Source organism: Panthera leo, chromosome B2, assembly GCF_018350215.1.
Source record: "Panthera leo isolate Ple1 chromosome B2, P.leo_Ple1_pat1.1, whole genome shotgun sequence".
Classification (NCBI taxonomy): domain Eukaryota; kingdom Metazoa; phylum Chordata; class Mammalia; order Carnivora; family Felidae; genus Panthera; species Panthera leo.
The window spans coordinates 74028589-74044299 of NC_056683.1; the positions used below are offsets into that span (position 1 = coordinate 74028589).

The following is a 15711-nucleotide window of genomic DNA, read 5'->3' on the forward strand; positions in this document are numbered from 1 at the left end:
CAACATATCTCACCGGTTTACCACATTGAGGATAACAACAATATGACCTGAAGAGCAGAAAGTAGCAGGTTTCTTAGAGGCCCACATTAAATACAGATTCATCAGAAGATGGGAAGTATTCTCTCCATAGAGGGATCTGATTGCCCAGTGAAGTTTTTGGCAGACCAGTAGACTGGCACAACACAGGATATTCTCCCTCCAAATTAAAAATAAGTTGCAGTACCTTGTACCTACAATTCTTGGTAGGATCTTTGCATTTTGGAAACTATAAATACTATATTTATAAGGCAATTTATTTATTTGGTGACTCTACCTGAAATTCTATCTAATTTAAACAAGGCCCATCTTCTCCAAGCCACAGTGCAAACAGCTTTGCTCTTCGATCCCCATGACAGCCAATTCAATTGTATGGCAGATTAAATATCTTGGGCAGATTAAGATAAAGTATTAAGCCTGTGTAAAATCCCAGTAGAAAAATCACAGCAAAAACTCCTAAGAATATGGAAGAAAGCCACGTCCTCTTTGACAGGTAACTATTATTTTTGTGGGAAACAACAGTTTGCTTGCCACCAAGTCCTGCTAACCATGAGACATCTGTTGATCAGAAACCTCAGTTGACCATCATAAACTTGGAGTTTTCAGATCTACCTAGCCATAAAACTGGCTGTAAGCAATGCATTCAAACATCAAGGAGAAGTTGGTATATTAGAGACCAACCAGCTTTAGGAAAATCCTCAAGGCAAAAATTGAAAAAGAACATTGTCCACACATAGTAGGGTTATGTCTCTCATGCTGCCATTTCTCCCTCACCTTACTTAATGTCCTCACACTGCTTCATGAAAAGTTCCCTATGACTGGGTGATGTGGAAGAGAAATCTGTGGCTGACAATAGACAAAGGTATATCACCATGATAGAGCCCACTTCAGGGTGTCCCTGAAGAGAAGTAAAATGGAGAGAGAAATCTTCCCAGGAGGCAGATTCAAGTACATTTTTTGGTCCATATTGTTCAAAAGAAAGTCTTGATTGGTTAGATTGAATGTGTTCTTAAGCCCTTAGAAGAAACAGAATCGGAGGATTGGCAACAAGGAGAATATCTGTGTCTCACACTGACACTAATTTTAATGGCTTCCCTACAGAGAATACAATTACAGAGCCTGAACCCTTCAATATGGTAGAATACCTAATTGGACCAGGAAGCCATCTTTTGGCAGATGAAGCTGAATCCTGGTAAATCCCCTGGAACAAACATTTATTCTAGATTTGGATATTCCTTCCATGTTGGATGGTCTTTTCAAGTAACACTAACCATAAACTTACTCTATGGTTTTTTCATCTTCATGGAATGCTACACAATATTGCTTCTGGACAAGAAAGTCCTTTCACTATAAAAAGAAATAAGTCAATGAAAAAAATTCACTGGTCATATCTGTTTTCCCATTACCCACATGTAGTAGGAATTGCCTATTAAATACTCAGTTACCATGTCAAACCAGTACATAACATTTTGCAAGTGTGAAATGCTATCCTACAGGATATGATAAATGCTCTGAAGAGGATTCAATATATGACTAGAAGACATAAAGACATAAGACCAAGGAGTGAGTGGGGTTGGCACCTATTATAGTTCTACCCAATGACTCATTCACAAAATATTTTCTCCCAATCTCCATGACTTTTTACCCTGCTGACTTGGAGTTTCCAATATCCAAAGAGAAATGCTTCCATAAAAGGATTTAATAATAATTCCACTAAATTAGAGGTGGCAACTGTCATCTGCCCATTTGGTCCTCCTGGGGACAACAAATATAAAAGCAAAAAAACAAAAAAGTAATGTTTGGTCCTGGATCCCTAGGGGAAATAGAGTGGCTGCAGCAAAATGGGAGCATAAAGGAGTCTGGCTAAAACCTAGTTCATCCCAAGATGCCTCTATTAAGTCAAGAGGTAAAGGTTAATGGAAGAGTCCTGCAATCAAAAACAAACTGGACATCAAGAGCTCAGATTCCTCAGGAATGAAGGTTTCAGTGAGAAATCCAACAACCTGAGGTATTTGCAGAAGGCCATATCAACCAGGGCTCATGCCTGTTGTATATTTTTTTCTTGATGTTTTATGTATTTATTCATATACCTACAAAATGCCCTTCTCTTTTCTCTCCTTTTCCCTCAGATAGTTAACTTTGCTGTACTATACTTGTATTCCAGAATTTGAGATGATAATCTGATTGAAATCTTAAATAAACTTTAATTCCCCCCTTTGAGAGTTTCTGATAATCCAAAAGGTGACTGAACAACATTAAGCATTGTTTTGGAAGTTTAAGTATGGGATTAGACTTTTATTTGTGGATACATAGCATGTAACACAATACATAAGATAAATTATGTACTTGAATAAATGTTTATTGAATGAATATATGGAAAGGAAGGATTAGGAAGGACTAACAAATACGTGGATGGATGAATGGATGGGTGTGTGGTAATAGCAAAGAAGAAATGTATGTGATCTTTTTTTTTAAGGGTAATTCTAAACTATTTCTTCCTTTTGGAACTTGTGCTAGACATATTTAGAACAATTAGTCTATTGTTTATGTCTATCTCTAGCTCATATCATCTATAATTGTATCTGAGTTACATCAAAATTGTTTTTTCACATCTATCTTCCAGTTCATTATTTCACATTCAACAGTGTCTAATATTCTATCTAATATAATCACTGAGTTTTTATTTAAATTATTAAAGTTCTAGAGATTCTGTTTGTTTCTTTGATACTGTCCATGTCACCTTCTTTTTTTTTTTAATGTTTATTTTTGAGAGAGAGAGACAGACAGACAGAGTGTGAGCAGAGAAGGGGCAGAGAGAGAGGGAGACACACTCTGAAGCAGGCTCCGGGCTCTGAGCTGTCAGCACAGAGCCTGACATGGGGCTCAAACCCACAAACTGTGAGACCATGACCTGAGCCAGTCAGATGCTTAACCAACTGACCCACCCAGGTGCCTCTCCATGTCATGTTTTTCTATACTCCTTTTAATCATTTTAATATACCCATTAAAAGTCTAATAGATAAATGTAACATCTGAATTTCTTCAGGTCATGAACCTGCTGTTTGTGTACTGTCTTTGCTGATTCTAGTTCAGGGCAAATAATTTCCTTAAATATTTTGTAATTTTAGATTGTGAGCTCATCTTCAGCATGTCTATTGCTCTGGGAAAATTATGTGGCCTAGGCTGGGTGTTTTACCCATGGTTTCACTGACCTATACCTAGTTTTCATGTTTATTCTCAGCTTGTGAATTCATGAATCATCAGAATAGTATATATTTGAATCACAAACCCATGAGATGAGATGCCTATGATTATGAAATTCTCTAGGGAAGATTTTGTCCCCCTGAAGCCAGACTTAGCTTTACAGCTTTTACATGGTCTCTTTGTGTGGGTGAGCAAATTTATTTTCTAGTCACTTTTATGGAGGATCTTGCCCTTCACAAGTCCCACCTTTAGACATAGGTCTTAGTTCCAGCTCCTTCCTCTTATAGGTCCCAAGCCTTGTCATCCATCCCTCTATGGTGTTACAATCTAAATCCCTGGATCCTGGGGCGCCTGGGTGGCACAGTCGGTTAGGCGTCTGACTTCAGCCAGGTCACGATCTCGCGGTCCGTGAGTTCGAGCCCCGCGTCGGGCTCTGGGCTGATGGCTCGGAGCCTGGAGCCTGTTTCCGATTCTGTGTATCCCTCTCTCTCTGCCCCTCCCCCGTTCATGCTCTGTCTCTCTCTGTCCCAAAAATAAAATAAATAAATAAATAAATAAATAAATAAATAAATAAATCAATCCCTGGATCCCTAGGTTATCATGACTACTGGCGCCCATCCTCCTACACACACACACACACACACACACACACACACGCATGCACACACACACATGCATGCACGCACACATACACACACACACACACACACACACACACGCACACAGAGCAATAGAAGTAGGTGCTACAGTGCCAGATATAGCTTTTCATTCACTTGCTAAAGATTATGCTTTGCGAACTCATTTATGCATTTAAAGGGGAGGTTTAAAAAAAGTTCATTCATAATTTCTAGATGTTTTGTCATGAGACAATTTGCTTGTTATTTAATATAAAATATTGTCTGGAAAGAAAGTCTCAAGTAGTAAGAAATTGGAAAGATCTGTTGGACAATGAATCTTAGGGGAGAGTTTAATTTGCTGAGAAAGGGAAAGAGAAACGTGCATGCAAGGAAGGAGGGGGACAAAAGGCACCCCAGGCCGGAGAGCAGCACTTGTGAAGAATCCACAGTAGGAAAGGTAAAGTAGTCCGTTTCCATGACTGAAGAGAAAATCACTGGCCCGGCCTGGAATGACTATTAGATAAAGGGCCACAGAAGGAATGGAATGTTCTGGATTTTATGTTTTCTGGTAAGTGACTAGAGTTTTATATCAAAGATATATGAGATCACTATAAAAAGAAGTAAAGAGTACATGTGGCTTTAAGAAGAAGCTTACCTTCCCAGTTCCCTGGGGAAAGAGACATAAGAGAAAACCCTGACAGTTTTAAAATGAAAGTTCATTTGACCAAAGGAGATATAATGGAACTAGTAAGTGATTGTTGAAGTCCAAAAGGAGACTGAACCCTCTGATACAATTTGACACTGAACAAGTTTTGACAGATTAGCATCCACAAGCATTTCTGACAAGACATAGTTCCCTTAGGCTGTGGACAAACCTGGAAGTGGGCAAGTGACAGCCTGCGATACACATACCACTTTATGCCACCTTGACCGCATTTTATGATTACGAATCAGTTTTCTCTGACGTGCCCCATTTTTCACTGCAGCGTCTTTGTCTCAGTGCCTTTATCAGTTATAACTTCATCAGAGCATCTGAGTGCACCATTTACAAAATTGCTTTCTTGCTGAAAGTGAGAGAGTACAAAGCAGTGCAATTCTGCAGAACAAAAGAAAAGAAGAAAGTACTACCTAGAGACTCTAGCACAGATGGCCTTCATTTTTCTTACAAAACACCCCTGTGAGGTGTTTTGCCAATAAATATCTTTATGTTTTACAGTTAGATGAAATTACCGTTGAGTTGATAATGCATTCAGGTTTTCTCTATAGGTGGATAAGAGAATAAAGTAAAGGTCTTCAATGTAATGCATGTATGGTGAAGCATTTGAGTATGCAGATTATCCACATGCAAGCTTCTCTCTCAAGTCCTCTAGCTCATAATAACATCAGTTATTCCTGTTGCAAAGGAGAAATCAGCTCTGTTTACAGGCAGCTCTATTTTATGCCCTTCCCTGTCTCTGCTCCCAGGCTTCCCTAATAGACTGCCAGGCCTACAGTAAAGAACTGGAAAATCCTCTAATTTCTAGAAGCTGTCTGCACTGTCAGCTCAGTTTTGGCTTCCTCTTCTACTAATAAGGTTTGCTTGTATTGATTCTCTTTTCCCATGCATCAGTGTAATATGAATCATCACAGCAAGATCAGCTCCAATGGTTTCATTCACAATTATGACCCACAAATAGTCTCTAACCCATGAATAAATAACCTGGTAAATAGTATTTATGAAAGCAACATCATCATACCCTTAAAATCACAGATTTCTCCCAGTATCAATAATGGCAAACAGGGATTGGCATTTGCAACACAGCTTCTGCTATGCCTCAAAGGCCAGATCCCTGGGACCAGATCAGCTTCTCTGTGCTCTAATCCTACCCATGCCACTAAGCCACTAGTCCAGAGCAGGTAATTTACCATTTCTGCCTTAGTTTTTCAGTCAGCAGAGTGAGAGCAGGCAACTATTTGCAACTGGGCTAACAGAGTTCAGTAAATGTCATTGAGCCATGGCTATAAATGTTCTTGAAATATGCCTGCAAAACTACCAGGTGTTATTGTCCTAATAACTAATTACTTCAAATTGTAAATATTTGATTTAAAAGTTGAACCGAGGCCATTTTTATATTCAGGGCCACTTCATATAACAAATTATCCTAGCTTAACACAAAAGAAGCACCTGTCACACTTGGGTATCTACCAAATCCTACAAACACGAGCCACATAATTTACTTAGCAAAAAACCAAGCAAAAACAAAAACGAAGCAAACAACAACAAAATGACCAAAAAAAAAAAAACAAACCAAAAACCAAAAAACAACAACAACAAAAAAAACACAAACGTCAGCAGCCCTCATGGAAAGTTACTGTCTGGATGAGTGTTAACTCCCAAGAGTCTTAGATTAGGTGGGTGGCTAACCCTTTCCTGAATCTGTTTTGCATCCAGTCCAGTGAACAGGAAACAGCTAATGATTATCAAATTCCTACAGCCCTGCAGTGACCAGAAACAGCAAGGTGCCCATCTCTGCCTAGGGGGGAGGGGGTGGTCAACTGATTCACAAATGAGACTGCTGTAGTTCTACACTTGTGCTTTTTCTCCTTGTCTTTCCTTTTTTGGGCAGTTTCAGCAGATGGATCAGTCAAAGCCCCAGTGCTTTTGTGCCCCTGAAAGGAGAGCCCTGTCAAACCCGATGGGTGAATGAATCTTTCCTCCACCAATGCTCATTTTTCACTAGCAAACAATACTTGTTGAGCAGGATGGCTGTTAAGTCAACCCTTCTCTGTCTTTAACACATGAGAATGTCTGAATAAGCTATGACTTATTCCAACTTCAAGTTGTTTCTTCTTTTCTTCTTCATCTTTCTTCACCTTCACATATGATGTTAACATTTTTATGGAAGAGTACACAGGAAATATCTCATGGCTGGCCCTGCTTAATGGTTCTCTCTCATCACTTACACTTTATTCCCAGCAACTTTCTCATCACAGATGCAGCTTGGGGTAGGGTGGGGTTGGGATGAGGATCTATGGCTTTCATACACCTGCATGTCTGGGTGATCTGGCAACTAAATCTTTGTCCAGTTATAAAGAGAAAAATGTGGCACCTTTTGAAGAGTCAAAACTCTCACGTGTTATATATAAACTACATGCTTTACTCTTATGATATACTCTGGAATTTCTCCTAAGGTAACTTCTTTTTCCCACTGCACCGGCTGGATCTCATGCATTACGTCCTTTGTATTTTCAGACATTTATGTTTGAAGCACAAGCTATGTAAAAATCTAGAAAACTTCTTTTAGGTAAACGAGTACCCATCAGCTCAAAAAATATCATTATGAAGAAGTTTGCTCTATTATCGTGGGCCTTTCCATCATTCTTCTAAATGCCACTTAGAAAGCAGCCAAAGGTTTGTGTTGCTGTCCTCATAGGTTTTGTGGCAATGATGGAGTCTGGTGCATTTACGGCTGTTCCCTTTCAGCCTGGTTCACATTAACCCATACAGCATCAGAGGTGCATTTACAATGTCCATCCAATCCCTGGCCCAGACTGTCCCCCAAAGTTTTCAGCCACAAGGCCAGTTCCTCCCACTCCAGGGGCAGCACCATATCCCTGGTGTCCCTCCTCAGGAGCCAGCAAAAACTTCCCCGCCTCCTCCAGGTCATACAAGGTGCCAGGATTTCTCACAGGAACCCAACTCAGACCCTTCCTTCTGTCTGCAGGGACTTCCATCAAATGTACCTCTGTGGTCAAGTCTACTAGGCCTTAATACAATTAACAATCATTAAAAGAATCAGAAAATTCCTGTCTTAAAAAGCCTCGCTTTTAAATGTGCCCTCTTGCAAAATTCTAATTCAGATTTCAGAAGCTAATTTAAAACCTTCTCGCTTTACTTTTTTGCTTTTCTTTTTATCTTGTTCTCCCTGACTCCAACCCCACCTCCAATAGCCCCATCCCCACTGAAACTCAATATATCCTACATCCCTCCTCCCCCTTTGTGTTCCTATTATAATGGTCTTCAGCCTCTCCAAGGCAAAGAATGATCTCCAGAATATTGTAGGGGAAATGCAAAGGAGAAAGCGTATATATAGCTTCAAAAATTATACCCCTCACAAGAACCCATCCTATCTGCGATTCAGTTGAGCTGACATCAACAGCTCACTGCTTTGTTTCCCTGGAGCCTTTTAATGGGTGGAGCCATATCCTCTGTACTCCCTCCTCCTGAAACCCTTCCTGGCACCATCTTCATTTTCCTTCTTTTCTTCTTTAAATCATTCTTCTCTTTTCTCTGCCCTTCACATACTCTGGGATTGAAATTTTCATTGTCGCCTGAACTTTTTCTTCTCCTCTTCCTGACTATACCCAAACTTTTCACTTCTCCTTTAATTTTTGCCATATGACTTAAATTTCATCATCTCCATCCACTCTGCCTCCCATCTCTATAAAAGCTTCTGCAGCTGAGAATATACATTGTAATTTTTAAAGTCTTCTGATTTATTTCTTCTTCCAAGTGCTTCTGGAACACAGTGGGGATATTTAATGCTGTGATTCAGAGAGTCTTAGAACCTATGCAGTGGACATCCATTCTTAATCTAAGGCCAAAGGAGGAAAAGTCCCTTAGCAAGAAACCCCAGCCATCAAAATTGAGGACCCAGGACTGGAGAAAGCACCCAACTAAAGAAGAATTTGCAGGGTTAGAGAGGGAGCTACAACAGGGTCTAACAATGGCAAGAGGCAATTTTTAAGTTACAGTTTTTCAGTAAGGCAGGCAGCTGGCATTTTATAGAGCAGAGTGAAGGAAAAACTTCTATAAAGACTGCACTTAAAGTGAACAGTTATATTTGCATATTCATTGACTGGAGGCAATTTGCAACTAATAATAAGAACCCTGAAAGGAGAGAAAAAACAAACCTCATCACTATATACTGAGTGTTTACCATGTGTTGGGCAGAATGCAAAGTATTTTATAGCATTATCTTAATTAATTTTCACGCCAACTCTGTGAAACTGAACTATTATTTAAGCAATCTCACAGAGGGGGGAAAGACGTTCAAAAAGGTTAAACAAATTGTCCCAAATCACACAGTATATGTGTGACAGAATCCAGGTGGCCTTAACAAAAAGCTTATACTCTTGGTCCAGAATCATGTGAGATAAGAAGCAGACATAGGACATAAGAAGGATTTGGACAATACAGGAGGGGAGCAATCCAAAACAGACTCCTCTCTTGAATACCCATATAAGAATGATAATCTAATATTTAATGAAAAAGAACATGATTTTTGACATCTGAACCCCACTCAGTATGTATCATCAATGTATATATTTAACCTTTAAAAAATATATAATAAAATAATGGCATCCTCTTTATAGAAGGTGGACTCAGACATTCTGAATGAATTATCTTTATATCTTCGTGAAATTATATGTTAAAGGACCCCTCTAACTATTGTCAATAATAGGTACATAAATATTTCAGTCAATACACTGATCGAAAGAATGGAAAACCATACAAATAGTCCCCTTGTTACAGAATTATACTTTAACGAGGGGCACTGGGTGGCTCAGTTGGTTAAGCATCTGACTTCAGCTTAGGTCATGATCTCGTGGTTCATGGATTCAAGCCCCACGTGGGGCTCTGTGCTGATGGCAATGGCATGGAGCCTGCTTGGGATTCTGTGTCTCCCTCTCTCTGTGCCCCTTCCCCACTGGTGTTCAGTCTCTCTCTCCCTCTCAAAAATAAATAAACGTTTAAAAAATAAAAAATAAAAGAACTATACCTTAAATAGTGTTTTAACTTGGCGTGCAATTAATACTCCAGCTCACATTGTGTTACATAACAAGATTCTATATTATCTTGAAAAGAAACAAGAAGTTCTCACTTTTAATCATTTTAAATCATATATTAACATTTTCCCTTGTTTAAACAAGAGGATTTTTATCCTCTATGTATTTGCAAAGTATTCTAGTGCCTAAGAAATTATTTCAGTTATTGCCAAAGCGTGATAAGAAAGAGCAATCACTTTATGTTATATTTCATAACTACAGTTCTTTTTAGTTCATAATCCTATTAATTCTTTTGGTCTACTTCCTTTTTGGTAAATGTTTATGCTCCAAAGTATTAGCATACATACTTAAATAAATACCTTTCAATTCTCCCTCTTGCAATCTGGTTAGAAAATGTGATAGCACCATTACACTGTAAACTCCTTGAGTTTACACAACTTATTAATGGTGTCAGCAGAGTGTTGGGTGTGATAAAAGGTACTCAGTAAATATTTGTTTACATACTTAATACCAATAACACCAATAATAATCGTAGTAGTAGTAGTAATAATTAACCTTTCCTGAGGGAAAGTAACAATTTACTATGTGTCTGATATTGTGCCAGATTTTAAATTACTTTTCTCATGTGAGCCTCGTAAGAACACATTATTTCTATTTTACAAATAAGGAAATTAAAATCTGTGGCGGTGAGACCCCTTCCCAAGATCACACGTCCAATAAGTGAGAGTGCCAGATTCTGTCCCAGGTGTATCTGATTCCAAAGCCCACCACTGAAATTCTATACTATACTCTCTTCTCCCTGCCCTGTCAACTTTCTTAAAAAGCTGCTGAAGAACATTTTAACCTCACCATTTCCTTTGACATTTCCTTGCCAAAAAGATATATTTACTAATTTCATTCCCCACACCCCTCCAATTCACATCCATGCTCCTGCAAGGAAATGTCAGATTTTACCTTGTAGGCTCATTACTTACAGTTCTTCCCAGTGCTGCATGGATATACACTTAACAATCCATGCTGTGGATGGGAGTTTCAAAAAGAGCCCTGATTTGTAGCGTTTGTCTGAATTCCATGCTCTAAATTCTGCTACCGTGGATGATTTCAAGCCATCAAGATGATGTCACTGAACACAGAGTTGGAAAGAGATGTATCAAATGACTTTCTGTATCTGGTGCCAGATACCACCGACCTTTCCTCATACTGAGTAGTGTAAAGCTGTAAAAAAAAAAAAAAAAAAATTTCAAAAAAATCCACCATTAGGATTAGCTTTGGATGAATACCCAGTAGACACATCTGTTTTAAACACTCACATACTGTTTGATGAATTAAAGCGATTTTTTTGCTCTTCTAGACCAGGGGTTCCCAAAGTGTGCTCTCAAGTAAACCCAGGGTAAATCCAGGGGTGATCTACCTTCTGAGAACTACTGGCCCTACCTACAGGCTCTATATTCTCTCCCACTCTGGAAAGTGCCCTTGATTTGCTAAGGAGCTATTGGATTTTAGCCAAAGGCTGGACTGACGGAGTGGTAGGTTAAGAGATGTGTACAGTAGAGCCAGCAACAGCAAAGCTTTCATTTCGGTAAGGCCATCACTGCGAAACAGAAACACAGTTTAATCAGAGCCATAATTGGTACGTTGCATAAGGATTTTCATTTACTCTGCTGCATCTCATTTTGCTCTGAAGAGGCATTTACTGCAGACAGTTTTTAAAGGAAAATTTTTATAATTAGAGAATATAAGTGTAATCAATTTTGGCTTATGGCAAGACTTTTCTAGAAATCAAAATGCATACTGGCATCAACACACAAATATTCCAGAAACAAACATTATGCAATTTACAAGATATTCATTAACATTCCAATATACTATTTCCAGCCTCTCATTTCAGGAACCAGCTGATACATTCTCTGTAAAGACTCAGTGTTCCTATTACTGAAATGACCCAAAGGCAGTGAAGGAGTCAGTACAGTCTGTCTTCATCATTCTGCTCCTAACCACATAAATAACCAAATAGTTTTCATTAAGTCTGCAGATGGCATCAAGCTATACGAGATATTACCCCCAAGGGGAGAGAAAATTTTAAGTGTAGTATGACTTTGATAATTTGGAGTGAAGAAGAGAAAATATAACAAATATTATCTGAGCAAGGTACACTACTGAAGGAGAAAATCCGAACTGCAAGATAAAAGGGTCAATGTACATACAAGTTTGCCATTTATTAATTTATTTAAGCAATTAACTATTAAACATATACTATGTGCTAGGCTCTGGGGATAGAGTAGTAAGCAAACCAGACATTGTCCCTCACTCATGGAGTTCACAGACAAGAGAGAATAGAGGCCTTAAACAAGTAAATAAACAAACAAACATGTAATTTCCAATCATGGTCAGTGCTTTGAAGGCAAAGAGCAGAGTGATATGAAAAAGAACAGCTTGGTGTGTGAGGAAGGACTATTTAGGTAGAGCGGCTGGTTAGGGAAGTTTCTCTGAGGAGGGAACATGAGCCAGAACATGAAAGATGAGATGCGGTCAGCTCTGAAAGGAAAACTGGTCCAGGCCAAGCCAATATCCTGTAGCAATTCCCTCAGCAGGAAAGGTCTTGGTGCTGACCTTTCCTAGGAACTGGAAGACCAGTGTGGCTTTAGCACAGTGAACAAGAGAGAGAGGGCAGACAGACAAGAGGTGGGAGAGAAGACATCCAGGTAAACATGATCAGCAGCATAATAACAGTTTTTTACTAGTTTTTTAGGGAAAGAAAGACAGACAGACAGACAGCAAGTGGAGGAGGGCCAGAGGGAGAGATAGAGAGACTCTCAAGTAGACTTCATGATCAGCATGGAGGCTGACTCAGAGCTGGATCCCACAACTGTGAAATCATGACCTGAGCTGAAATCAAGAGCCAGATGCTTAACTGACTGAGCCACCTAGGTGCCCCTGCATAATAACATTTTAAAGCAGGGGGTTAGCAAACTTTTCCTGTAAATGGCCAGACAGTAAATCACATAGGCTTTTATGGGCCACAAGGTCTTTGTCACAAGTACACAACCGTCCGATTATACCAAGACAGCAAGCCTTCAACGAAACTTAAAATGAATACTTATTTGTGGCTAGGTTCTAATAAAACTTTATTTACAAAAACAGGCAGTAGGTGGACTTAGCCTACAGGCAAATTCTTTCTTTCAACCCCTGGAAGCATGAAGGCAGGCATGAGACTGTACTAGAAAACATAAGTAGGAACAGGAAATTAATCTTCTAAATGAATCAGAATAGTTCATTAGTCAGGCCATCACTCCATGAAATGTCTTCCTCAGGCTCCACACTTAAGTGAGATATAATTAAACATGCATGGGTTCTAAAATAGTGATGATTACAGTTTTGGAAAACCCTGACCAAATGCATGGTTTACATGAGTTGATTTATTCAACTTAAACAACAGAGAAAAATAATACAACAGTTTTCATGTGTCCAAAGTGCTATTTTGCTGAAGATGTATCTGACTGTTTTCAGTGTTCACTGAGTAGAAAGACACCGGAATCAGAGGGAAGGGAGAGGTGAAAAGGAGCAGGGCTGGAGCTGGCTGACTACAATGTCCCGACAAGGTAAAGACTTGTAAACAGTGGTCTTTGCTGCTCTCCTCTCTGTTCCTGTCCTCCCTGTCCTGTGGCAGACAAATCTCCTTAGGAGTAGAGGAATATTTTAATCAGTGTGTCTTAGGTAGACTGTTTAAAGGAACACCCTATTGTACACTCTTGTCAAGTGACTGGTTGACCCATAATTTATCCTTTTTTTAAACACTGCATTTTCCGGGGCGCCTGGGTGGCTCAGTCAATTAAGCAGTCTGTAAAACAGCCAACTCTTGCTCTCAGCTCAGGTCACGATCTCACAGTTTGCGAGTTCGAGCCCCACATCAGGCTCTGCATGGATGGCTCAGAGCCTGCTTGGGATTCTGCCTTTCCTCTCTGCCCCGCCCCTGCTTGTGCTCTCTCTCTCTCTTTCTCAAAACTAAGAAATAAACTTATAAAAACATAATAATAAATGAACATTGCATTTTCCTATTTAAAAAGAAGCCAGTCTGTACTGATCAATGACCACACGCCAGGTGTGCTAAGCACCTTACATTCATTGTGCCTTTTGCTCCTTGGGAAGTCAATACAATTCTCACCCTCATTTTACTAACAGCTGCTATTATTATCCTCATTACCCAGAAAACTTAGACTTAAAGATATCAAATAATTTTCCCAAGGCCAAATAGCTAATAAATGGTAGACCCAATTTATTTTAAGTTTAAAATAAGGCAGATTAAAGTGAGGCACAACTGTATTTAGATTTTCAAAAACTAGCACTGAGTAATATAAATCATAAAATTTCTACTTTTTTTGTTTGAATGGTCAAAGTCAGAATGTACTTTTGACTATAGCCAACTTAACTCACCATAGCTCTATAAACATTTCCAGAAGATCAATGATTTCTCTTTATTGTCTATGTGCATGCGAGTATTATGTGAAGAGGCTCAAGTCTTGGAATATTCTAAGGTGTCAATATGCTTTTCTAAGCTTTCCTAATATTCTTTGTAGTAACTGGGGTTTTAGATTTCCTTAAGCAAGGGAAGAATGTTGTTTTATCTAAAACAACTGATATTTCTATTGTCTGAAGTATTTATTTGTGGGTCTGGGTCTGGTTCCTATTCTTGTGTATCATTTCCTTATGTGATTAGACAGCTTTTACTATAAGATGCTCATTTCCTTCAGAAAACCATTTGTGAGAATTCTTTGAGGTCTATGATAAAGGTGCATTCCTCCAGAGGGGATTGGAATTTACTTCTTCCAAATGTTTGCACACACTACTGACTTAAGGCTACCTTAAACAAAATTCACAGCCTGGGTTTCACTGGACTGCAAATCCGGGCATTCAGCCTGCAAATCTTGGTTGGCATTAATGTGCAGTTGCATCTCGCGTTTCCCTCCTTCCATCACTGCTTGGTGCCAAGGTAAACATCTTTGCATTCTCTCAGACGAGGGTGTGAGGTGAATATTTCTGATTTACCCTTTCACTTCAAGTTTCCAGGATGATGGGCAGAAGGGTCTGCTGTTTCCAGTTCTCATCTTGGGCTTTGTCCGGTTCCCCACACTGTTAAGGTCAGCTTGACAAATGAACCGGACATACAATTGTCCTCAAGGCAGGCATGGCTTCAAAGATAGCTTGCCTCTCTGGGTCCAACCTTCACTTAATTTTGGCGTAATAATTCTGTTGTCAGTGCTTTGATGTGATTAAAAAGAAGGCTTTTAACTATTTTGTAGCATCTTAGTTTGTTGTATAGTAAAGAATTAACCTTAGTCAAAGAAAGGTCTGGCCTTTGCTCTTGGCTCTGGGGTGGTGATCTCTAAGCCCTTGGAATGTACGGCCTGATAAGAATGCCTTGGTTTACCTAAGGGTCTTGGGTCACATCAGTAGTCTAACGATGTGATTTAGGTGGGGACCCTGAGTTACTCAGTGTTAGCTCTGGAGGGGTGAGCCACACAGGCTATCGACCATGTGTAAGAAACTGAGCCCCAATAAAAACTCTGCCCCACAAGGCTCAGGTGAGCTTCCCTTTTTGGCAATACTCCATGCATATTGTCACACATCATTCTGGGAGAAGTTTGCTCTATCCATGACTAAACTTGGAGAGAGTAAGGAAGCTTCATATATGAAACTTTCCTAGACTCTTCTCTTCTCTGCCCTTGGTAGATTTCAATCTGTATCTTTTTATTAATAAACTATAACCATGGATATAATGGCTTTCAGTGAATCTTGTAAGTACTTGTAACAAATTATCAAACCTATGGGTATCTTGGGGAGCCCCAAACTTGAAATTAGTATCAGAAGGATGGTCTTGGGGACTTCCCCAACTCTGCAGTTACTTTCAATGGAAAGTTGCTGCTTTCAGTGGAAAGATGGTCTTATTATCTAGCCAGCCATATGATTAGAAATGGAAGAGTCTGTAATAACCAGGAAATGTAACACTATCCTGCCCTTAGTCCATGTTTACAGACAGAACTATTTACTTTAGTTAAGCAGCATGACTGAACTAATTTTAATCAAAATA

At 39.3% G+C, this 15711-nt stretch overlaps 1 protein-coding gene across 4 annotated transcripts in view; it reads right to left on the reverse strand.

Annotated features, from left to right (window-relative positions):
* The window catches only part of UBE3D (ubiquitin protein ligase E3D), a 241686-nt gene that overhangs the window by 52744 nt on the left and 173231 nt on the right, over nucleotides 1-15711 (reverse strand). For 3 of the 4 annotated variants that reach the window (XM_042939253.1, XM_042939255.1, XM_042939249.1), the window contains exon 11: nucleotides 10601-10841. The exons of the other annotated variant lie outside the window; for it this stretch is intronic. In XM_042939253.1, coding sequence (XP_042795187.1) covers nucleotides 10736-10841 — 106 coding nt within the window. In that variant the 3' untranslated portion in view covers nucleotides 10601-10735. The remainder of the gene's footprint in view (nucleotides 1-10600; nucleotides 10842-15711) is intronic. 4 annotated transcript variants of the gene reach the window in all.